The sequence below is a fragment of the Chiloscyllium plagiosum genome, unplaced genomic scaffold (assembly GCF_037043375.1).
Source record: "Chiloscyllium plagiosum isolate Xiang-an unplaced genomic scaffold, Cpla_swu_hap1 HiC_scaffold_11, whole genome shotgun sequence".
NCBI classification, from domain to species: Eukaryota; Metazoa; Chordata; class Chondrichthyes; order Orectolobiformes; family Hemiscylliidae; genus Chiloscyllium; species Chiloscyllium plagiosum.
The window spans coordinates 30,955,892-30,968,240 of record NW_028270149.1 but is presented as its reverse complement, the minus strand read 5'-3'; the positions used below and the strand labels follow the sequence as shown (position 1 = coordinate 30,968,240).

The following is a 12,349-nucleotide window of genomic DNA, read 5'->3' as shown; positions in this document are numbered from 1 at the left end:
AGTGTGTGGTGGAGACAGATTCAATCATAGCTTTTAAAATGGAATTTGAAAAGCACCTAGAGAAAAAGTTTGCAGAAGGGACTGGAGAGTGGGACGAGCTGAATTTCTCTTGCAAAGAGCCAAGATGCTCACAAAAATAAAACTGCAACTGCTATAGATCTGAAACCCAAACACACATTGCTGGTGAAACTCAACAAGTCAGGCAGCATCTGTGGAGAGAAAGCAGAGGTATGTTTTGAGTCAGATGACTCTTCATTAGCCAAAAGTCTTCTTTCTGTCTGTAGCTATTCTGTAGTTATCACCAGCACTTTGAAGCTTTGCATTTAGTCATTTTTATGAATTCACAATAACTTTATTCATCACTTTGACATGTTATACATTTCTAACATTACACCACTTGTAATCTGATTTAGTGCAACTAGGTTCACCAATAATAATACATAATGCTTTTCCTTCTAGTGGTCCCAATCGTGGACATTATATCACCATTGTAAAGAGCCATGGTTTCTGGTTGCTCTTTGATGACGATATTGTGGAGGTAATTCTCTGCTTACAATTTTTAGTCTTTTTTTTATTTTTCTTTGCCATCACAATCTTGCACAAAGCAAATCCAAAAATGGAGCAATTAATTTCCACCTTCAAAAGTCATTTTGCAACTGTTGTATAGTTTCTGCTCCATTAAAAAATAAATAACAAATACTTGATGGTCTACCTGGAGGATAAAAATCAACATTGTTTGTGCAGCAGAACCTGTGCTGAACTTAGATTAGATTCCCTACAGTGTGGAAACAGGCCCTTCAGCCCATCAAGTCCACACCGACCCTCCGAAGAGTACCCACCCAGACCATTTCCTCTGACTAATGCACCTAACACTATGGACAATTTAGCATGGCCAATTCACCTGACCTGCACATCTTTGGACTGAGAGGAAGTCAGAGCACCTGGAGGAAGCCACATGAACACGGGGCGAATGTGCAAACTCCACATAGACAGTCACCAGAGGCTGGAATCGAACTTGGGACCTTTTTGCTGTGAGGCAGCAGTACTAACCACTGAGCCACCATGCCATCCCGGGCACTTGTCAATTAAAATCATAGAAAAGAATCATGGAATCCCTACAGTGTGAAAACAGGTCCTTCAGCCCAACACGTCCACACTGACCCTCCGAAGAGTAACCCGCCAAGACCCATTCCCCTAGCCTATTATCCTATATTTACCCCTGACTAATGCACCTAACTTACATATCGTCTGAAGTTGGATTCGAACCTGGGTCCCTGGTGCTGTGAGGCAGCTGTGCTAACCACTGAGCCACCATGCCGCCCTTAAAAGCTTCGTGAGTATTTTTTAAAAGCCAGTTTTGTAGATATAGGGGTTATGGAACTTCAGTTACGAGGAGAAAGTTAGCTAAGTTACGGTATTTCTTGCAGAATATAAGGGTAAGAGGAGATCTAATTGAGATTTTCAAGCTAAAATATTTAATAACATCCACCATGGTTAATATTCAAAAGTCTTCGATTCAAAATCATTGGCAGATTATCTCACCAAAAATGAGCTGTTAAGAACTGGAAAGTTCTCTCTGCAAAGGTCGTGTATTTCATAAATATTTTTGGAAGGGATTTGGGCAGAGGTTTGAGGATGATAAATATACGAGGTATTTGATAAAAAGCAGAGATGTGTGATTAAGCAGAACTGATTTTTCAAGAAGTCAGCACAGGCTCAATGGACTGATGGTCTCCTATTATGCTGAATGTTTCTGATTCTGTGAATCAAATAATTATCTTCCTATTGGGTATCTCTAGTTGGATGTTCATCCATGTTTAGGTAAGTCAGATTATATTTAACGTCTTAGTCCATGCTCAAGCTTCAGGAAATTTAAGAGTGGAGCTAGTTAAGAAATTCACTGTGCCTGGTGAATGTCAGGTTAACATTGAGTAATAATTATTTTATGAAACAAAATTTCATTTATCAATGTTTCTCCTATAGAGTTTAAGGCTACTTCTGGAAGGCTAGCAGAAAGATTTGCCAAGTAGCAGTCTCCATATGTAATATCAAATGTAATCCTATGTAACTTCATTTGAAATATCAGACATAGAGTCATAGAGATGTACAGCATGGAAACAGACCCTTCGGTCCAACCTGTCCATGCCAACCAGATATCCCAACCCAATCTAGTCCCACCTGCCAGCACCCAGCCCATATCCATCCAAACCTTTCCTGTTCATGTACCCATCCAAATGCCTCTTAAATGTTGCAATTGTACCAGCCTCCACCACATCCTCTGGCAGCTCATTCCATACACGTACTACCCTCTGCGTGAAAACGTTGCCCCTTAGGTCTCTTTTATATCTTTCCCCTCTCACCCTAAACCTGTGCCCTCTAATTCTGGACTCCCTGACCCCAGGGAAAAGACTTTGACTATTTATCCTATCCATGCCCCTCATCATTTTGAAAACCTCTATAAGGTCACCCCTCAACCTCCGACGCTCCAGGGAAAACAGCCCCAGCTTGTTCAGCCACTCCCTATAGCTCAAATCCTCCAACCCTGGCAACATCCTTGTAAATCTTTTTTGAACCCTTTCAAGTTTCACAACATCTTTCCAATAGGAAGGAGACCAGAATTGCACGCAGTATTCCAACAGTGGCCCAACCAATGTCCTGTACAGCTACAACATGACCTCCCAACTCCTGTACTCAATACTCTGACCAAGAAAGGAAAGCATACCAACTGCCTTCTTCACTATCCTATCTACCTGCGACTCCACTTTCAAGGAGCTATGAACCTGCACTCCAAGGTCTCTTTGTTTAGCAAAACTCCCTAGGACCTTTCCATTTAGTGTATAAGTCCTGCTAAGATTTGCTTTCCCAAAATGCACCACCCTACATTTATCTGAATTAAACTCCATCTGCCCCTTCTCAGCCCATTGGCTTATCTGGTCCAGATCCTGTTGTAATCTGAGGTAACCCTCTTTGCTGTCCACTACACCTCCAATTTTGGTGTAATCTGCAAACTTACAAACTGTACCTCTTATGCTCACATCCAAATCATTTATGTAAATGACAAAAAGTAGAGGACCCAGCACCGATCCTTGTGGCACTCCACTGGTCACAGGCCTCCAGTCTGAAAAACAACCCTCCACCACCACCCTCTGTCTTCTACCTTTGAGCCAGTTCTGTATCCAAATGGCTAGTTCTCCCTGTATTCCATGAGATCTAACCTTGCTAATCAGTCTCCCATGGGGATCCTGTTCGAACGCCTTACTGAAGTCCATATAGATCACATTTACTGCTCTGCTGTCATCAATCTTCTTTGTTACTTCTTCAGAAAACTCAATCAAGTTCGTGAGACATGATTTCCCATGCACAAACGCATGTTGACTATCCCTAATCAGTCCTTGCCTTTCCAAATACATGTACATCCTGTCCCTCAGGATTCCCTCCAACAACTTGCCCACTGCTAAGGTCAGGATCACCGGTCTATAGTTCCCTGGCTTGTATTTACTGCCCTTCATAAACAGTGGCACCACATTTGCCAACCTCCAGTCTTCGGCACCTCGCCTGTGACTATCGATGATACAAATATCTCAGCAAGAGGCCCAGCAATCACTTATCTAGCTTCCCACAGAGTCCTCAGGTGCACCTGATCAGGTCGTGGGGATTTTATCCACCTTTAACCATTTGAAGACATCCAGCACTTCCTTCTCTGTAATCTGGACATTTTGCAAGATGTCACCATCTATTTCCCTACAGTCTATATCTTCCATATCCTTTTCCACAGTAAATACTGATACAAAATATTAATTTAGTATCACCCCCATTTTCTGTGGCTCCACATTAAGGCCATCATGCTGATCTTTGAGAGGCCCTATTCTCTCCCTAGTTACCCTTTTGTCCTTAATGTATTTGTAAAAACCCTTTGGATTCTCCTTAATTCTATTTGCCAAAGCTATCTCATGTCCCCTTTTTGCCCTCCTGATTTCCTCCTTAAGTACACTCCTACTTCCTTTATATTCTTCTAAGGATTCTCTCAATCTATCCTGTCTATACCTGACATATGCTTCCTTCTTTTTCTTAACCAAACCCTCAATTTCTTTAGTCATCCAGCATTCCCTATACCTACCAGCCTTCCCTTTCACCCCAACAGGATGATACTTTCTCTGGATTCTTGTTATCTCATTTCTGAAAGCTTCCCATTTTCCAGCCGTCCCTCTACCTGCCTAATACCGTCAAAATTGGCCTTTCTCCAATATAGAACTTCAACTTTTAGATCTGGTCTATCCTTTTCCATCACTATTTTAAAACGAATAGAATTATGGTCGCTGACCCCAAAGTGCTCTCCCATTGACACCTCAGTCACCTGCCCTGCCCTATTTCCCAAGAGTAGGTCAAGTTTTGCACCTTCTCTATTAGGTACATCCACATACTGAATCAGAAAACTGTCTTGTACGCACTTAAGAAATTCCTCTCCACCTAAACCTTTAACACTATGGCAGTCCCAGTCGAAGTTTGGAAAGCTAAAATCCCCTGCCGTAACTACCCTATTATTCTTACAGATAGCTGAGATCTCTTTACAAGTTTGTTTCTCAATTCCCCTCTGACTATTAGGGGGGTCTATAATACAATCCCAATAAGGTGATCATCCCTATCTTATTTCTCAGTTCCACCCAAATAACTTCTCCGGATGTATTTCCAGGAATATCCTCCCTCAGCACAGCTGTAATGCTATCCCTTATCAAAAATGCCATTCTCCCTCCTCTCTTGCCTCCCTTTCTCTCCTTCCTGTAGCATTTGTATCCTGGAACATTAAGCTGCCAGTCTTGCCCATCCCTGAGCCATGTTTCTGTAATTGCTATGATATCCCAGTCCCATGTTCCTGACCATGCCCTGAGTTCATCTGCCTTTCCTGAAGAAGGGCTAATGCCCGAAACGTCGATTCTCCTGTTCCCTAGATGCTGCCTGACCCGCTGCGCTTCTCCAGCAACACATTTCCATCATCTTCCCTGTTAGGCCCCTTGCATTGAAATAAATGCAGTTTAATTTATTAGTCCTACCTTGTCCCTGCCTGCCCTGACTGTTTGATTGTCTTCTGTTCTCAACTGTACCAGTCTCAGATTGATCTCTTTCCTCACTATCTCCCTGGGTCCCCCCCCCACCTTAATAGTTTAAATCCTCCCAAGCAGTTCTAGCAAATTTCCCTGCCAGTATATTAGTCCCCTTCTAATTTAGGTGAATCCGTCCTCCTTGTACAGGTCACTTGTGAATCCTTCTCCCATACACCAGCTCCTCAGCCATGCATTCATCTGCTCTGTCCTCACTAGCTCATAGCTCTGGGAGTAATCCAGATATTACTACCCTTGAGGACCTCCTTTTAAATTTCTGCCTAACTCTCTGTAATCTCCCTTCAGAATCTCAACCTTTTCCCTTCCTATGTCATTGGTACCAATGTGGACACTGACCTCTTGCTGGCCCCTCTCCCCCGTGAGAACATTCTGCACCCTCTCTGTGACATCCTTGATCCTGGCACCAGGGAGACAATGCACCATTCTGCTTTTTCTCTGCTGGCCACAGAAACGTCTGTCTGTACCTCGGACTACAGAATCCCCTAACACAATTGATCTCTTTGGAAACCGACGTACCCCTCGTTGCATTTGAGCAAGTCTCAATATCAGAAACTTGGCTGTTCGTGCTGTGTTCCCCTGCGAATCCATCACCCCCTACATTTTCCAAAACAGCATACCTGTTTGAAATAGATATATCCACGAAAGACTCCTGCCGACCTCTCTTACTCTTCCTGGAGTTAACCCATCTATATGACTGTATCTGAGACTTTCCCCCCTTCCTATAACTGCCATCCATCACATACTGTTGCTGTTGCAAATTCCTCATCACTTCTATCTGTCTCTCCAACTGATCCACTCGATCCAACAGCATTTATGGCAGATATAATCCACAGTAACCCTTAAACTCTCTTTAAACTCCCACATCTGACAAGATGTACATATCACTGCAAAGGCCATTTTTGCTCCTTCACAATCTACAGACCCAGAAAATTACACTGTCTTATTCCTCTACAAAACACTGCACCAGTTAAATTAATAGCTATGGCTTATATTTTAAGTTTAATCAAGAGACTTATCTCCAAAAACATATAATCAAGAAAGAACTCACTATACTCGCTAATACAGCCCTTCTCTTGGACAGACTTAAAACAACAATTAACTTATCTGATTCTGTGTTGGGAACTTCGCCCAAACCGGTTCCAAGATTAGTTGTGAATTTCACTGTTAATTTTCCCAGATGGCCAGACATTGATAGTTACCATGTATTTCAAGCATTTTTATTTTCATCTTCCAATATATGAAGTTAGAAATCTTACAATTAGTAATTTCAAACTATTTTTTTAAAATGCAGTGTAGTCGTAATGCTGAACTTGTAGCTCCTCCTAAGCCTGCTTAAAATGCTGTGTATTTTCCATCAAAAAGGCATTAATAAATTTCTTTTTTTTGTGTACCTTTTGATATCTACTTTGTTTCAGTGAAGACTAGGATGTGCTTTATGTTGAGTTGACATATCATCTATCTTTTTGAATTGGAATGGTTATGATTGTATATTGTTTCTGCATTTCCATTCCCAGCTCCTTCCTGAAATATTTTTGATTTGTTTTTTGCATTTTTGTAACACTGGAACATAAATTTGATCATGGCTTAATGCTAAACATTTCAATTTTAAGCTTAAATGTTCCTTTCCAATTTCAGAAAATAGATGCCCAGGCTATTGAAGAATTCTATGGGTTAACATCAGACATCTCCAAAAACTCTGAATCAGGTTATATTCTTTTCTACCAATCAAGGGACTAAGAAATTTGAAGTAGGAATTACTTATCATCTTAAAGGAAGCTGGTGCTCAGCGGCATTTCCCACAGAGGCAGTGGGACAGGATTTAACTGAAGAGCCGATATACTGCAAGTTTTTTTTGGTATGCAAGTTGGTTACGTGAATGTATGCTGACAGCATGAGGCCGCAAGATATTGGTGTTCCTTACAACATTCTTCCTGTTACCATGTACTATCTTCCAAAATCATTGTACTCTATTGTGGGAAGAAAGAAAATGACAAAATTGGTCCAAATGCTTTTTTGTAATTTTCAGTGCTATCATATGATTTGTAAAATTTTTATTGTATTTTACACTACTGTAAATTTAGTTGACTATTTATGATTGATTTAATGTTTAAAAACATTCTGATATGGCAAAACATTGATTTTTTAAAAAAAAAATAAGCTCTAATTCTGGCAGCTTTTTAAGGATATAATTTTATTTTTAAAGAAGGCATTGTATTATTTTTCCCCAGACAAAGTGGGGGTTGAATTAAGTTATGATTACTGTTAAATTCTTATGTTTGCTAAGCACAGCAAGTAGCTTGCAGTAGAACTCATGATCAGGGCTAGACTTGACAACAGGTGCTGTTGAATCTTTTTTGTTGCACAAACTACATACATTATGCATACTTATATAGAAGTTAGATGAAGTTTTAAAATCTGTTAAAGTTAGAAGGAACTTTAAGATTTTGTGTTCATTAATTCAATTTTTATTTTACTCCACCTCGACTCCAACTAGGTTAGATCCTCACCTGTCACCCAACCCTCCTTCCTGCACGCTGATATATGAACATTCTATTGGTGATCAGTGGGCCAAACACAGTGTTAGTAATAGCACCATGAGCTCAAACTTCTGCCACAGAAAATTATTCCGGTCATTAGAGATACATATTTTGTATATTGGGTTCAACATTTTTATGAACAAAAAGTGAGAGATTTGAAAACTTACAAGATATACTGTGTTCCACGACATTTGCTATTGATCGGAAATCTATTACAAATAGCATTCTCTTTTTTTTCTCTTTTGTGTGGACCTCCTGAAGTCAGTGTGCTGCACTGACTTCCAGAACTGAAGTCAATGCTGTGATCCGTGCAGCACGTCAATTTGCTGTATGCGAAACATCAGAATCCTTCGAGAGAATGTTGATTACAAAGTGCACTTTTAATACAGATTTGAGTATCTGGACAGGCATAACTTATGAGATGTGTTTTGACACAGTCTTGTATTCTGGAGACTCTGCCTGAATAAAGGTAACACATGGGCCAAAGAAGTTGCTGTAGTGGTTCTGTGAGCTACAATACAATGTATAAAATTCTACATATACAGCTTTGGTTTCATGAGTAGACTTCAGTTAGCTGTAGGTAATAATTTGGCTTCTTGTTTGTTTTTATCCTGCTTCAGTTCCATTCTATTAGACTTTGTGCCTTGTACTGTGCACAGCAGAGCCAACCGGCTCTCAAATACCTTACACTGTAGCTTGAGAACTGTTGCATGGATGAACAAGAGACTCACTCAGAAGGGTTGATGGTTAGCTTTCCCACAATGGACCTAGCTACCTCCTCATGTTTGCATTGCTGATAGCAGATACTTGTCATGTGAGAATCAGGTTGTAAACTTTGACCTTGTCCACTATGTGGAGCAGACCATTGAAGTTCTGGCACACTGTATCACACTGAATAGTTTTGTGTTAAACTCTTGCGTTAACTTGTGTACAGTTAATCAAACTGATGTAAATTGTTTTTGAATGTCTTTGTCTGTAATAAATAACAATTGTGATGGTGCTAACAAAGGGGTAAGTAGACAAGCAGGAGACTGGAAGAACACAGCAGGCAGCATCAGGAGGCGGAGAAGTCAACGTTTCAGGTGTTACCCTTCGGGACTGGGAGTGGGTGTAGGGGGAGCTGCAGATAAAGGGGGTGATGGGGGCAGAGTGGTGAAGTGGGAACAGGTGTAGACAGGCAGAGGGTACAACCTGGGTTGGTCAATGGGAGGAATGAATCCGGTTGATGGCTGGGAGAGGTGGAAGGGAGTCAGGGAATGGGAGGGGAGGTTATTTGAAATTGAGGAACTCAGTGTTAAGTCCTCCGGGCTGTAGGCTGCCCAGCAGGAAGATGAGATGTTGTTCCTCCAATTTGCGGTTTGGTTGTGGCAGTGGAGGAAGCCAAAGATGGTCATGTCGGAAAAGGAGTGGGAAGGGGAATTAAAACAGGAGGTCCGGTCAGCCCCTGCGGGCCCAGCTGAGATGCTCGGTGCACCATTCCCTAAGTTTACGATTGGTCTCTCTGATGTAGAGAAGACCACATCAGAAGTACTGGATGCAGTAAACTAGGTTGGAAGAGAGGCAGGTGAACCTCTCACACCTGGAAGGACTGTTTGGGGCCTTGGATCGAGGTGATGGGGTGGTGTACCAGCAGGTTTGCCATCTTTTCCAGTTGCAGGGAAAGGTACCTAGGGGTTCGGGAAAGGTGGGTGGTTGGTGTGAATAGTAGCTCAAACTAAGGTTGTCGAAGGGAACAGTCTTTGTGGGAGGCAGAGAGGAGTAGGGTCTAGTTGGAGTTGGCAGACATGTTTTAAGGATGATCCATTGGATGCGGAAACTGGTTGGGTGGTAGGTTAGAACAAGGGGACTCTGTCATTTGTGGGGGGTTTGGAGCAGTGGGACGGGGAATGGAGGTGGTGCAGTGGTGGGCTGTCTGGATGACAGAGAGAGGAAAAGCACATTGTATAAAATAGGTGGGCATCTGGGATGCTTGGAAGTGAAATGCCCCCTCATCCAAGCAGATGCAGCGGAGCTGGGGGTATTGAGAGATTGGAATGGAGTTCTTGCAGGATACTGGGTGGGGGGAGATGTAGTGCCGGTAGTTGTAGGAGTCTGTAGGTTTGTGTTAAATGTCCGTCTGGAGATTGTTACCAGAGATGGAAATGGAGAGGTCAAGAAAGGGGAGGGAGGTGTCCAAGATTGACCAAGTGAATTTGAGGGTGGAGTAGAAGTTGTGGGTGAAGTCCATGACACCGCACAGATGTAGTCATCGATTAAATGGGCAAGTTGGGGCACAGTGCCTGTGTAGGTACTGAAGAGAGACTGTTCAACATAACCGACAAGGGCAGCCATCGCTGGGGCCCATCTAGATGCCGGTGGTCACCACCTTGGTTTAGAAGAAATGGGAGGAGTTAAAGGGAAAGTTATAAAGACTGAGGTCCAGTTCTCCTTGGTGGAGGGGGACTGGATGGGTCTGTTGGAGAAGAAGAAGGGGAGGGCCTGGAGGTCATTCTTGCAAGGCATGGATGTGTAGAAGTACTGCACATCCATGGTTAAGGTAAAGCGCTGGGAGGCAAGGAACTGGTTACTGAAGAGGTGGAGGGGGTGATTGGTGTCGCGGATGTAGGTGGGAAGTGCCAGAACAAAGGGGCAGAGAATGGAGTCGAGGTAGGAAGAGATGAGTTCGCTGGGGCAGAAGCATGCTGAGACAACATGTTGGCCTGGGTAGTTGGACTTGTGGATCTTGGGGAGCAGGTAGAACTGGGCAGTGGAGGGTAGATCACCGGAGGCAATGAGGGCATGGAGAGTCGGAGTGATCTTGGCACGGGTCATGGGCAAGGGGGAGGTGGTATATAGTGTCAGAGAGTTGGCATTTGGTCTTTGCAATGTAGAGGTCCGTTCTCCAGACTACCAAAGGGGTAAAGGAGATTGATTTGGAATGAGTGTTTAGTGGTAAATGCTGCTTCCAGTTGTACCTAGGCAGGATAAAATGTACATCTTTGCTTATTTACATTATATAATGCAAACGAATGAATAATATATCACACTATTGGGTACAGGAGGTTTGCTGTGATATTGTTCTACATTTGATAAAATTGATCTCAGATAAAAATTGGAATTGGGGTATTATTCCTGAAGTCTTTTTTTTTTGTCTTTCATCAAACTTTAATGGAATTAATGGTCTTACATTGTCAGCTGAGTCACAGGTCTCTATTTAAAACCTGACAATAAATTAGTGCTGTTTATTGTTCCATACATTGTCAGAGAAAAATAGCTGCCCTTATTTTTATACTTTAAAATGAATGAATAAAACATAAACAGGCACTGGATATTATGCTTTTAACATCCAGCTGGACCTGTATTATTTGCTGTCAGTATAATTTAAGTTTTGTTTAATTTTTAAAATGATTTTCTCTCATCAGATCTTGGTCCTGTTTGTAAAATGGGTATGTTTGCAACTCATTTGCATGTTTGCAAAACAAATAACTTGTTCTTGCATTTGGTCTTTTGTAAATATTTAGTCATTTCAAGAATATTCTCAAATATGTACTCTGCCGCACTGTATCTCTGAATAGTGTATGGATATCATTTGCCACCTAAGTAATCTTAAATGTTTTGAGTTTTCACCGAAATGTGTTAAGTCACTTCCTTCATTGGTTCTCAAAGATAAGTCATGTTAATCATATCAATATAAATAAATACTGATTTATCATCATAATCAATTGCTTCCTAGTATTGCAATCTAAAGCTGCTCCCTAAACAAGTGTGCTGCAAACTATAATGTTTATTGTGATATCCATGAAAATTGAGTTGTTTCATCAGACACAGATCTGACAGTCCCAAATCACTTGAACTGAAAAATTCTTGCAGCGGGTCTTCAAAAGTAGAGTTAGTGAAAAGGGTTTGAATTCGTGTATGATCTTGAAGGCAAACTTTATTTTAAAATGTATGCTTTTCTGCTGTGTTTGCAGTGACGTTCATTTCTGTTTACTTTTCTACTGTCACATTTAAATGATGTGTTGAGCAATTTCCCAAATCCTTGCAGTCAGCATACCATGGCAACAGGATGAGGGTTGTGGTGCTTATATTTTGAAGTAGCTGCATCTTCCACATTTGTCTCAAATGTTTTTAGCAACTTATTGATGATAAGAGGGATCAGTTTTATTGGCTGTTTAAGATTCTGGAAAGACTTAAAGGCTGGTATTTTGCTTTCAAGAAATTAAAAACGTGCATCTCTGAATTGCCCTCAATTCCCCAACCCAAGTATGTTGATGTAAATACCAATAATTATGTTGATTATTCAACCTTGGACCAACTCTGCCACAGTATAAGGGAATACACAGATATGTAAAGTCAAAAGTTATACAGCACAGAAACAGAATCTTTTGTCTAACTTGTCCATGCTGACCAAATTTCCCAAACTAAACTAGTCCTATTTGCCTGCGTTTGTCCAATATCCCTCTAAACCTTTTCTTTTTGTGTTACCTGTTCTAATGTCTTTTAAATGTTGTAACTGCACCTACATCGACCATTTCCTCAGGCAGTTCATTCCACATACGAACATCTGTCTGTGGAAAAAGTTGCCCCTCAGGTCCCTTTTAAATCTTTCTCCTCTCACCTTAAAAATATGCTCTCTGGTTTTGAATTCCCCTACCCTATGGAAAAGACCTTAGCTAATCACCTTACCTACCCCCCCTCATGATTTCATAAACCTCT

The 12,349-nt window shown here is 41.5% G+C and overlaps 1 protein-coding gene across 4 annotated transcripts in view; it reads left to right on the top strand.

Annotated features, from left to right (window-relative positions):
- LOC122557325 (ubiquitin carboxyl-terminal hydrolase 12-B) overlaps window positions 1-10,745 on the top strand; it is a 69,525-nt gene extending 58,780 nt beyond the window's left edge. For 3 of the 4 annotated variants that reach the window (XM_087991954.1, XM_043704908.2, XM_087991956.1), the window contains 2 exons: window positions 460-538; window positions 6,753-10,745. In XM_087991954.1, coding sequence (XP_087848080.1) covers window positions 460-538; window positions 6,753-6,854 — 181 coding nt within the window. In that variant the 3' untranslated portion in view covers window positions 6,855-10,745. The remainder of the gene's footprint in view (window positions 1-459; window positions 539-6,752) is intronic. The other variant, XM_087991955.1, reaches the window with a different exon arrangement.
- Window positions 10,746-12,349: the final 1,604 nt, after the last annotated feature.